At 33.9% G+C, this 13,757-nt stretch overlaps 1 protein-coding gene across 19 annotated transcripts in view; it reads right to left on the reverse strand.

The window, feature by feature from the left end:
* The window catches only part of AFF4 (ALF transcription elongation factor 4), a 50,962-nt gene that overhangs the window by 28,227 nt on the left and 8,978 nt on the right, over positions 1-13,757 (reverse strand). For 2 of the 19 annotated variants that reach the window (XM_087955374.1, XM_087955373.1), the window contains 4 exons: positions 5,032-5,148; positions 4,603-4,729; positions 4,124-4,188; positions 588-1,379 (listed from right to left, as the gene is read on the reverse strand). In XM_087955374.1, coding sequence (XP_087811500.1) covers positions 588-1,340 — 753 coding nt within the window. In that variant the 5' untranslated portion in view covers positions 1,341-1,379; positions 4,124-4,188; positions 4,603-4,729; positions 5,032-5,148. Of the gene's footprint in view, positions 1-587; positions 1,380-4,123; positions 4,189-4,589; positions 4,730-5,003; positions 5,149-12,421; positions 12,551-13,757 lie in introns of all 19 variants that reach the window. The other 17 variants (XM_087955375.1, XM_087955376.1, XM_087955372.1 and 14 more) reach the window with 12 other exon arrangements.

The following is a 13,757-nucleotide window of genomic DNA, read 5'->3' on the forward strand; positions in this document are numbered from 1 at the left end:
CAATGGGGGAAACCAGATTCACTTCACAATCACACAACTCACTTAACAATTGCAGTGCTTCGCTTAACAACTGCTGGTCCCAACTGTGTTCATAAGTCAAGGACTATTGTAAAGAGCTTTTGTGGGTTAAAATTTATATACATTTTATAAAGCAGTCAAGTTTTCAACTCAATTAGGTACTTTCATCTAATAACTGTGATCTTCTAGCAGTAATTTGGATTCAACTCACAGAGCAACTAATAAATTATAATTAAACCTTAGACTTTAGCTCATTTAATATAACAAGGTTGTCAAAATTAGCTGTTTGCATTTCAAATTATCAGACCCAATTATCAACACAACAAAAAACACTGCCATGTACTACAGCTGACTAGTGCCTTAATGCTAAATTAATAATAATATGCAGACTGGAGTTCAGAACTAATATTTTAACAGTTATGGATTTTAGTGTATTTAATGGGCTTTATATGAAAATGTGCATGCTGTATATTCTTAGCAACTTTCTTAATGCTAGTTTATATTTACAGAACATCAGAGGTAATCATAGTTCTGACTGGTATAACCATCATTTTTTAAAGACAACTTACATCAAGTGGTTGAGAAGGAATTTTCAGCTTTGTTAAATGTACTTTGCTACTAGGTTTCAGTTCATTCATATTGTTGCTATGAGTCTGGCTACTGTAGTGTTCAGAAGATAACTTTGGTTCCATTGATTCCTGACCATCCATAGGTCTTACATAGGCCGTAGGCTTCTGCAACATTGTACTTGACTTTGACATAAGCGAAGGAGGAAACGACTGACTACCACTAGAAAAAGACGGTACACGGGAAGGTGAGTCCCAATTGGTATCTGGGTCTCGTGGAGATTTGGATCGCTGATGTTCTTTACCGTGATGGTCATTTCCATGAGATCTGGAATGGCTGGGGTTCAGAGAAGAAACAACAGATGTTTTTCCAGGACTGGAAGAATGGGATTTTGAATGTTCTGATCCATGCTGGGTTTTTTTGCGGCTACTGCTGCTTCCACCACTGCTATATGAGTCACGATCATGCCTCTGTCCGCTATTGCTAGTGCTGTTGCCACTGTTGCGTTGACTACTATGTCCACCCTGTAAACCTGAGGACCGTTTCTGTGACTGGGAAGAAGTGCTAGGCGCTGGGCCTACAGGCGTCCATTTGCTGCTCTGATGAGAGCCAGTATTGTGTCTCTGATCACCAAAGAAACTTTGGTTTGATTTGTCATCTGTTGCTGATGGACCTGTTGGTTTGGGAATTCTAACAAGTTTCTGGAGAGACTGGTCACCTATAAGTTCCGTCATTTCATCATAGTTTCCAAGCATGCTTTGGATACGGCTAGACAATTTATCTTCTTTGCTGGTCTGTATGAAGAATGAGTAAAATGAATAAAAAAGATGCATACTGTTACAGTATTAAAATATACAGAAAAATAATACATAATTATTACCCAGAAATATAATCAAAATTCCTTTGATTTTTAAACTATATTTGTTATTTGAAAAAGTTGGCTTTGTACCAGGTGTGCCACACTTGGTGAAATATACACGGAGGTGGAGATTGCGAAGACTTTATTCTACACAGAACAAGAACACAGGGGCATCACTCTGTAGGCCTATGCAAAGGCCACTCCATCAACAGTACAGTTTTTATAGTTATTTCTTCAAAAGCTCAACTTATGCCCGTTCCTTTTAGGTCATCTTATCCATGTTACCTGAGTTCAGCCAATATTGCTCAGCTAGCATCAGCATTATCTAGCAGCAATCAGCACCTCTGTCCCTAATTTCTAGTGACAATTAGCACATTATACCACAATTAGTACATTGCCCCTTGGTTCCTATTTCCCAAGACACTGCCTTGTCCTATGATATGTTTGGGGTTTCATTTGAGCAAGCATTCTTGACCATTCTTGCAGGCTACTAAATATGAAGGCCTATATGCTTCTGAATATAAAGGTATTAGGGGAGGGGCCTTTTAGCCTTTCCATGACACTCACGGTAAACAGAGTTTTTTTTTATTTTCAGGGAAATACAGAAAATACAGAAGAAGTTGTATAAATTTGAAAGACAGATTGCTGGTAAAACTGACAGCAAAAAGTTTTTGGATATATATAGGCTCCAAAAACCCAGCAACGAAAAAGCTTTCTTCACTATGCATATTATTTGGAAACTACAATTTTCATCAAACTGAGTATGCTTATCAAAATTATTTTTATTTCTATAATAAAAATATACAGCATCTTGATTTCTTATTTCAAAAGTGCACCATCTCTTCTAGCTTTTTAAAATGTGGTTTTTGTAAACATGCCTTACCTCTAGGAAACTTTAAAAAATCATTTCAATCTTGCAATATAAATTTAAGGCAGAAACTTGAAACCCTATTTTTAAAGAAACTGATAACCTGTCCTCCTAGCTAGCGGAACTGCCACTTGTAACATATAAAGAGCTTTGTTCACAGTGTTGAATGACTGACTGACTAAGCAAAAGTGCAGAAGAGGAACTTTCTTTTTCTAGAGATCTGTATCTCTCTTCTTTGAAATCAAGGCAGGGCACAAACCATATAAGGCAAGAATGGAGAACGTTCTCAACACTGAAGGGTTACTTCCCAACAACCTGTGAGCCTTCCAGTGCTGCTATACTTTCATACCTAAGTTTCTGGATGAGTTTATACACGGATGGTGAAAATAGGAAGACATAGCATTCCCATTCCAACCTTGAAGGCCAAAAAAAGATACTGAATTTGTGGCACTATTTCAATCATATGGGGGAGTCAAGAGGTTTTAAAAGTGAGAATAGAACAGTCCACTTCCCATGATGCCTCTGTCATTTCCATACTTGTTTGAAGGGGAAAAATCAATGGTATATTGTGTCACTAAAAACTGACCATTTTGTAAGGCAATGTTGGAAAGCCTGGAATACCAGACCATAGAATGGTATAGAACTCATAAAGAGAATGGAAAAAACCAACAAACTGTCAATCTTTGCATAGAAGATGGTTTTGTATTTTGCATAGAAAGATATAAATGCCTATGTTAGAAGAAAACAGATTTTTAAAAAATCATATTCAGAACTTAATCTTTAAAAATAAATTAGACTTTGAAGTAATTAAACTAAAGAACTAACACAAGTTAACTGAATAAAATAAATATATAAAGAAATAGAACCTCTCTCAAAGGACAGAAATATAACAATTTCTGCAACTAAATCATTACCTATACAGTTAGGAAGGTAAATAAATAAAGCTAGCCAGCAGATAAAGCTTTTTACACTAAAAATTCAAATCCAAATACATATATATGTGCCTTATATTGCATTGTCAATTGTCTCCAATTGTTTCTTTCCATTTAGTACACTCTGGCAGAATGTTCTGAACACCTATTAAATATTGCCATCTTGCATAATTGAGGTGGTTTGCTTTCTCTGTTGTGGCCCCATCCTCTAGAACAGCACTCCTACTCCCCAAAATAATGACTGTACTCTCTCTTTTAGCTTGGTCCCCGATCTGGAGTTAATATATAGTTTAGTTTATTTATGTATTTCCCACATTTATTATTTTTATTGTATTTTGGGGGCCCTCATTCTGTTTGATTTATGTTATTTTTAAGATTGGTTTATTCTTATATGTTTTTATTTTTATTGTTTCATATGCCATCCAGAGTCAGTGGAGTTGTCCAACTGTAACAAATTTGAATAAATAAATTTCACTGCACTGTTTAATGCAGATGTTATCTTACTCTTAATTTTCACCACATGTATTTGCCTTCCTGTACTGAGAATGTTACTGAAATCAAAGATGACTGAAAAATAAGTGGGAAACTTTTCCTTCATTCTTGTTTTTTATTTCCCTCTATCGTTTAAAAATATTTAAATACTACATATTTAATATTGAAATACACATAGTACCTTTAATAAGGGGACAAGGAAAGCAACAACATATTTTCTACTCCTTTAAAGCACAAATAAAAATGACAGTTTATGCTTACATAATGTATGCTCTCATTATCAGGAAAATAACGTAACTGCATGAAAGAAACACGTTTTGCAGCATCAAAGTGAATCTCTTATATACAAACAGCCAAGCACTAGAAATATCAAGCCCTAACAATTACCTTTCATCTATAGAAAACATTCTCCGCAAATCTCAGTAATGCTACTGTCTTGAATCACTCTTTTGCTACAAGGCAAGAGTACATTGTAACAATTATCTCTGCAAGTAATGTTAACCATAATTCTATTCTACCAATTCATATTTAGACAGTTTGGGGGTCAAGTGGTTTGAGCTGTCAGTGCTGGGATATTAATAAAAGAATGTTGACATGAACGAGCTTTTATTATTCCTAACAATCATAACATTTCATTAATAGGTCTATCAAGTTTTTTAAAAATAATGTTAAGTTTACAAAACATCTTTTTTCCTCTGTATTTGCATCTAGAGTGTAAAGTTCAAATTCTTATTTTCATGTTTCTAGAATACTGATATTACAGTATACACTACATTTACTTAGAAAGTTCATCACAGTACTCAATTTACAGAAAAAAAAATCTGTCGTGTGATCATTAAGAAAAACAACAAACCTCATGCACTTACAACTTTATATGGTTCAGCAAAAAGAGGAGAACTAGGTGGGAAGGCTTCTTCACCCTGTTGAATTTCTTGATTACGCCTCTCTCTTTCTTTAATACGCAGCGCATTCCGATCTTCACGGTTCATGTTGCTATAAAGGAAAACAATGTAAATTTTGTGACAGGGCACAGAAAGTAAATGATTCTGTTTTTTATACCTTGACTGTCTGTGGCTTTGCTCTCTCTTTACAAAAAAACATTTTAATGCACATTGTTTCTAAACTAGAAGTGCCTAAACATCAGAAATCATCTTATGCATACATACTGACAAAACCTAGCCATTTACTTTCATAAGAAAAGTTATGCTGCATTCTTTAAATAAACTATTAAACATATTGTCTAATTTTTTTAAAATTACAGTGTTACCTCGGTACTTGACTGCTTTGAAACTCACTGAATTTGGTACTCGATGCATTTTGACGCAAAAATTTTGTCCTGGTACTCGTCATTTGTTGGGTACTCGACCCGCAAGCTAGAACTTGTTGATGTCAATTGCCTCGTGCCCTTTCAGCTGAAACAAAGGGTCACGCATTAGTCAGGTGGTTTGGCTTGGTACTCATTTTTAGTACTCTTTACATCTCCTAGAACCAATTAATGTGTACTGAGATACCACTGTAATTTTTATTGCTTTTCAATTAATCAAACGTAAGAATGATGATACATTGTCAAAAAAAACACAAAAAAACTCCACATTAAAATGTTCTAATAAGTGAAAAAAATGACACATATATCATAACAATAAATAATTCTATATACTTGTCAAATGCAAATATTATCCAAATATGTAAATATTTCTAACACATTTATAGATGTATTATGTATAAATGATATATTTATACATATTTCATTATGCTTGTCCTTACAGAGTCTACATCTAGAGACAATCCACTTGTAGGTGGCAAGAGCAATCAGGCTGTCAGGATTCTGGCAGTTACCCCAATTCAATGAATACCTTTAATTCATTGAAAGAAAGGGGCCATAAATTTATAATTCCAATGCTGCAATATCAGTATTTTGACCATAGCAAAGATGTAGAGAATCCATTGACACTGTCCACTTGTCAACTTCCATGTACTAAGTGTGCAGCTTAAGACAGTAATACTCTCTGAGAATTGAGAGAATATTTTCTCCCAAATCTTGGGAAATGAGATCATTGTAAAACATGTGATTTAAAGAAGCATTATCCTTATTACACTTCCAACAAAATTCCAGTTTTGACAGTCCTTTTCTATACAAACATAATGGAATCTAGTCAATTCTAAATATTATTTTTGTTGTATAAGTAAATGCATTGTCTAATTTAACATTTAAAAAGTTTTTTTTTAAATAATTGAGGAATTCTGAGTAAAGTACAGGTAGCCCATGGCTTATGTCCATTTATTCAGTGACTTTTCAAACTTGTGACAATGCTGATCAGTGGTACTTATGACTAATCCTCAGAACTGCAGCTGTTGCAGTGTTTCCATGATCATAATTTACAACTTTCCTTGCTGGCTTCTGAGAAGCAAAGTCAATGGAGAAGCCATCAAGAAGTCAGAAGTCACAGTCACATAAGATCCTTTCTTAATGATAGCAACTGGGACTGCCTAAACTGCTGTTGCTGAACAGCATGGTCACATGACATTGTGTTCTACGACTGTGTCACTTAATGGTGGCAATTCCAGTTCCAATTGCTGTTGTAAACACTGCCTGTATTTTATTCAAAATTCTTACCAGCAAGAGCTATGTTTCTTCATTCTTATATACAAAACCTGTAGTCCCCCCTCCCTCTGTCAGAGTCTTCTTAGAATGCTCCACAGAATGTCTCTTACTTTACTCTTCATATGCTCTCTAAAAAGGATTTGTTTGTACTCTAAATCCACATTTTAGTAAATAGCTCCAAAGTTATAGCAACCTGTAAAACACCTAACTTTCTCACAAAATAAATTTGAATTTAATGTTATATACTGTCAACTAGCTTTTGATGAAATAAATGTTACTGTGAATATATGATATAGGTATTTCCTTGGATAATGTTAAGAAATTCTATTTGAAATGTTAGCTCCTTTTTGGTTTGTAACAACCAGAAACTGCATTTTATCCAAAATGATCCAAGTAGTACTGTGTTTATTTACAAGATTATGCATTTGCAAAATAAGATCAAACTTCAATGTTTATATTAAACAGCACGTAAAATGTGACTAGAAGGCATGAAGACTAATAGCTAGATACAAAACAGCTATTAATCTAAATAAATATAGAAACAAAATATGTGAGAAGGATATTAATGTTCCCTTGGGTAATCAAATATATTTCAAGAGAAAAGTATAAATAACAAAGGTCATTCTCCAAAATGTTAAAAATAAAGTTAGGTTCATTATCAGCCACCCCGACCTCAGAGAATAATACAGTACAGGTAGTCCTTGACTTGAAACTGATTACTTAACAACTGGTTGAAATTATGATGGATCTCCCCAGAGCTACTTATGATTCGTTTTCAAAGTTACGAAAGCTGCACCTCCACTCCATAGTCATTTGATCACATTTTGGGCACTTGGCAATTTATTCACCCTTACAACTGTTTGACTGCAATTTGCAGGTTTCTTGCTGGTTTCTGGAGTTGACTTTGGTTTCAGGCAAAAAATGCTCATTGGGGAAAATGAATTTGCTTAACAACTGCAGCATTCACTTCAACCACTATATTCACTTAATGACCACCACAAGAAATGTCAAAAATCGGATCCAGTCAAGTGATGCCTCAACTAATGATTGCAATGACTTATAACTGCAATTCCAGGCTCAATTATGTTCATAAGTTGCGACTAACACTACCTGCACTGAAAAAATGAGTTTATTTTAAAATTTAGAATAATGCAATCTTTCAGGACATGTTTAGCTCCTACTAGTTCTTATGATTTTTTAAAAAAGAAATGTTTAGATAGACTTTTAAAGATTAATAACGTTAGTTTCAATTGTTTTCATTTCTAATCTTTTAACTAATTGGAGTGTTCTACGCAACATAAAAATACAAAGAAGAAATAGCTCTTAGCAGATGTTGCCAGTGAGCAAGACATGACACAATTTTACTCCTGCTTGCCAATATTTAGTTATGAATGATAAATAAGCTTCTGTGCTACTATAAATAACTAGTTCTTTGTACACCCATCTAAACATATTCATTTAGGATGGCCAGCTCCCAAATTACTGATTTTAGAGCAGATTCAATTAAGTATTTATGTGTACCATATAAATCATGTACTGTAATGTAGAAATTATCTCAAAAGTATTAAAAAATAAATATGCAACATTTTATTAGATTCTTTATTACAGCCAAACACTAGCTCAAAAATAAACAAAAAACAGGAAAAAAAACTGAGATAGCAAGAAAAACTACAGTAAAACTCAATTATAAAACTGGTGTGTTCAAGGTTTGACACCTGAACCTTAACAATGTTATGAGAAATAAAATCACATTGGCAATAACAATTATAAATAAAATGGATCTGGGTGATTTGAAAATTCACCCTGATGGCATATTATTAACTGTAACCAGGCATCTTTGTAATAGGAGCAATGTAGCAGAACATGCATTAATATTCAGGAATTCCATTATAGGAGCAAATATTGTATTTGAGTGTGCTACCACATAATTTCCCCCATGAATATCTGTTGGAAGGACATTAAAACTTGCCAGGACAGGGATCTTCTGACTATGGGAATTATTACTTGGCTTAGGGAAGCTTGAGGGGAAAAGTGAACATATCTCTGGGTGTGAGACATCATCCAAGTTCTTAGCCTGCTGTTTAAAGATTGCCTCTGCCCACCCCATTATCAGGATTGCACTAAACTGCAGTTCAACTTCTAATGCAACACCCTTATCGCAAAATGAAGTAGTCATTTAAAATGAGGTAGAATTAGGTTCCATGGTGGAATAAAAGTAACGTTAGCTAATAAGAGAATATGCAAGTTAAATATGGGTTTTAATTTTGTTCAAGTCCAACTCATGGCACAACACTACATTAGCAACTCATTGTTGGGGCTTGAAATATGTTCCTTAGGAGTTTAGACTGTACCCTCTTTAAAATGTAAAGCACTGCACAGACTCTAAACAAAGATTTTGCCCATTTTCTGGCTGAGAATGCTTTTAGTTAGGCAAATTTGAACAATGCATCTCTAATGTAATAATTGTATTAAAAAGATTGTTGGGTTGTTTCTTTGCATTTTGGACAATATTCTCTATATGTGCACTGCATTTACTAGATGCATGAAACTCTACTTTTATATACTTGGAGATCTGATCAGGTGTTTATTCAGTTGCTGGGGATGAATTTAGGGCACTTAATAAATATTAATACTTTAGTTTTAGCATAATTGATTTTGAGTGCTACTACACTATGTTACACTATGTACAGCTAGAGCCCATAAAGCTTGCTTTATACCAACTGGTGTCTGAGATAACAGCATAGCGTCTTCAGTATATAAGAGGATTGCAATATGTCTATCTTTCCACTTAGGCAGATGATGAAGTAGATTATTTATCTTAACTACAAGAGGATTGATATATAGATTAAACAGTAATGGTGCCAAGATACATTTTGGGTGCTTGCTCTGCTGATAGCAATTTCTTAGCGTAATGCCCTTGCCATTATCTAACTTTTAAACTGAAATTCACACTAAGCTCATATAGAAACAGGAGCAGGTGCCTATCGACAGTAGAATTCTTAAATTTATGACATAATTCATGTCTAGGGAGAAGTTCAAAAATGAACCTGAAATGATAAAAGCTGCACATTAGCATGGATAACATTATCTGAATTATTTCCCATAATCTCTGAAAACTAAGGGAATATATTTGCCTAGGCATGTCATCAATTTTTCTCATCATAGTCTCTGAGATTCACACAAGTTTCTTACTTGGAAGAGAGTCTACTCAAAAATAACTAAATTGAGGCTAGTCCTTACAAAAAGTTCTCTCTCTCTAGCAGTGCACTTGGAGTAAAGTGTTGAATGAATGTGAGGGCAGAGTCCATTTAGTGGCTCAGCTAACATCCTATAGACCAGGGGTGTCAAACTCAAGGCCCGTGGCCCATATCCCGCCCACTGGGTCTTAGATCTGGCCTGCGGGGCCACCCTGGAAACAGTGAAGAACCAGCCCACGGTGCCTCTACCAGTGAAACTTTTCCTACCTATGTATTTATCAGAATAAATACATAGTCAGCATTAATCTATCATTTGTTTTTATTTCAAAAATAAACATTTTGATCCCAAATTCTTCCCTCTGTTCTTCAATATTTGGTTGAAAGCAGGGATGGTGTGGGGTGGAGGACACTAAAAAAGATGGTTCATTGAGCTAATTGCTCCCTTCCCAAACCAGCTCTCCAGATAGTTTTAGCCATTTTTTATTAATATACAACTGGTCAAATAAGCAATAAACAAGTCTAAGAAATATAATTATCAAAAGGCAGGGAAATTAAGCCTTACTTGGATGAATCAAGAATTGATGAGCGGGCATCACATTCTAGTACTGAAGAAAAAATGATGGAGGAGGACATTTCATTGGATTGTGCAAAAATCAAGCACCACCTATGAAGTAACTTAGAAGGTGGCTCAGCAGGAAATTAAATTAAAGCAACTCCAAAAAGAACTAAAGCCATATTGGGATGCCAGCCAACATTGTTTCAGAAGGATTTAGCAGATATGTTCGAGCAAGTTAATAAACAACTGAAAAAATGGCCTTAAGTTTCAGATGTTGTAGAGTCTGATAGTAAACATATGTTGCTACTAAAATAAAATAAACAAAAAACCCCAAACCAAAATAAAATAATTTGATATTAAATAAATATTACAGACATTAGATTGGATTTAGCTGATTTGCAGCATTAGAAGGGGGGAGGGAGAAGAATTAGAGAAAATGCAGAAAATACTAATTTAATTGGGTATCTCAACTCAAAAGTTAACCATATAGCAAAGTTCATGCTTTCAGACGATGATGTAAATGTTTCCATAGCATCTTTTCTCCTGAACTCAATCAAATGCAAAACTCAAGAGATAAGTAGTAATATTTGTAAATGCTTTGCTGAAGGAAAAAAAATCTACTAAAAACATATAGACTAAAAAGAGATAAACTGGGTTGGAAAGTTTAATTTTTTTCAAGCTATTGAGTCCCATCCCATTAATAAAGAGGAAAAGCCTTCAAACATCTGAATTATTAAAAAGAAAAATTATGTAAATAGAAATTCCCCTTCAAGCTAATTTTATTTAAACCACAAGGAAGAGAGAATACTTATGTTTATGATTTAAGTATATGAGTTATGGTTATGAGAAGATTTTATTATAAACCTAAAAATATTTAACGAAGGACAGAGAACAATCTTTGAAGTCCAAATAACTGATACAACTTTATAGAAAGAAGATACGCTAAAAGAGATTTGGGGAAAATAAGACTTGGTAAGTAAGGTGGTTGCTGGTTGTAACATTCATAAAATACTAATATTTAACATAGTTTCTTATTAATTGGGAAGTAAGACAAAATACAGAGATTGGTAAAGATTGATATAAAAGTTCAATATAATGAGATGAGCTGTCAAGAGCTGAACACAGCATTCCCTTAAACTATACTGCTTAGAAAATTTCATTAATCCCTGGAACTTCTCTTCAGATGTGCTCTAAATGGCTTAGGGCTGGGATTATTGGGAAAGGGAACTGAGAAAAGGATGATGACGATAATAAAAGACTGAGAAAATTGCTTTTCATTTCATAAATTCATTTAATTTAAATTAATTAAATTTAATTCAACTGTAAATTTAATTCACAAAAATGTTTATTGATAGGAGAGACAGAGTTTCATATTTGATGGGTTTAATTTGTAGGAATGATAAGCAAAGAATAATGGAAAAGAGCTCAACATTTTAGAAACTGACAAAGTATTAAATTTTATTTTTCAAGCAAAATATACAAATGTAATAATAAGAATTTGTAATTATTGAATAATAATCTGAAAAAAGATATATAAAGGCAATACTAAAGGTTCCTTTACCACATACTCAAAAGTATGTAAAAAGTATTCATAAAATCTGTAGACTTTTTGACAGAATTGTACACCCCTATAAGGTAGCAATATCAAGAAATTAATAAGTGCAAAGAAATTTAGTTTTGTTAGAAACAGGAACTTCATAGCAACAAGAAAATTGAAAGGGTTTAATAAAGAGCTGCAATTACCTATTAATTTTATTTGCAGGCAATATAATAGCAACTTTTGTAAATTGTAATAATTCAGCTAAATATATTAAAACACCCTGGTATCAATCCCTGCTTATTTGGATATTGATTGCTGGCAAGGTGGTCTTTTGTATCCTTTTTAGCTTCTTTACTCTCTCAGAGAGCACTAAGGATTCTACAGCTTATAAATTGCAGATTATGGGCAAGCAAGGATGTAGCTATCTTCTTAATAATAGTTTTACTACTACAATCTCCAGAGTACTTGCTACTTATTTCTCTTATTAGCTTGCCCCTCCCATCATGCAACAATGAATGAGACAAACCATCACTCAAGGCAGTGCTATTCAGAAAGAACTATGTGTGCTACTTACTGTATCCTGTTAGCAAATATACAAAGAAAATGCAGAATAATTTTAAAGGAAATACAAAGTTGTTTTGAAAGTGAGCCAAAGTGGCAAAAAAAGGAAACTCCAACAGAGTGAACTGAATTAAAAATAAATATGGGGAAATGATTTCTCGTAAAAGAGAAAGCTGGAAAGAAGTATTTATTGATTTGTATAAGAATGACACTGAAAAAAGTGACTTACAATTGTTTTTCAACTTATGACATTTGTTGCAGCATACCCTAGGCACATGATCAAAATTCAGGTGCTTGGCAACTGGCTGCATTGTCCTGGGATCATGTGATCCCTCTTTGTGACTTTCCCAGCCAGCTTCTGACAAGCAAAGTTGATGGAAAAAGTCAGATTTGCTTAACGATTGATGGTTCACTTAACTGCAGTGATTCATTTAATAACTGTTGCAAAAAAGTCATAAAATGGGACACAGCTCACAACAACTGCCTTGCTTGACAAAGGAAATTTGGGGCTCTATTGTGGTTAAGGGCTACTCATAAAAAACTTGTACACTCTTAAGATTGAAAATGTAGATAGTGCAACTGGAGAAATGTTAAAATATGAATGTTACTTGTTTGAATAGGAACTATGCAGCTACTTTAATGCATGTGTCTAATAACACTAGCACTGATCCCCACTACAAAGTAAAATATAACAAAAGTGCAGGCAAAAATTAAAAGGGATTTGCTTGCTAGGTGTTCTTGGAAAAGTGTATGGCAGAATTCTGATCAAAAGGATACAAGAATTCAAAATCAGCAAAGTTTGAGAAATACAGTGTAGGTTTATGCATTTGTACAGGCACATATATCAAGTTTTATTCTTCAACACAACTCTTATGAAATAAAAGAATCTGAGAAACAAAGTTATCTATCGGTTTAAGAAAAGTGTATGATAAACTGAATAAATGTGAATGTTAGCTGTCAGTGTGGCAGAGCTATATACTGTATGATGGAAGTAAAGCATGTATAAAAAATTATTTAACAAATGGTTCAGCAGGGATCAATGTATCAGTGTGTTATGTCTCTCTGATTGTTTATTGTATCTATAGATAAATATACAAAATGCTTGGTCAAGGTGTGTTTCCTGGGAATTTGAACATATGTGTACTTCTCTATGCAAACGATTCCATGCTGTTGGTTGAGAATCTGAATGAACTTCAGTGATTGTTAGACTGTATGGTGCATGATGACTGTGGATCTTAAAATCAAGTTTTCAAAGAACAAGTAATTGTGTTTGAAATGGAAAGTACAATGAACAAACAGAAATTATGAACTGTGAGAAACTAGGGCTATTGAAGACGTGTTGTTACCTTGTTTACTAAAGATAGAAAAATGGATGGAGAAATTTTAAGACACACAAATATTGATACAGTACAAAGGTTGTGATCTATTGCAAGTAATGAATATTCATTTTTAAAAAGGCACAAAATGGCTGCACATAAAACACACTTCTGCCTTAGTTTATATAGAAGTGAGAATTAAGTACAGGTAGTCTTTGAGTTACGAATGCAATGGAGCCTGCCCATTCC

This window comes from Notechis scutatus, chromosome 2 (genome assembly GCF_049901735.1).
Source record: "Notechis scutatus isolate UNSWTSFEM ecotype Mainland chromosome 2, rNotScu1.2, whole genome shotgun sequence".
Taxonomy (NCBI): Eukaryota; Metazoa; Chordata; class Lepidosauria; order Squamata; family Elapidae; genus Notechis; species Notechis scutatus.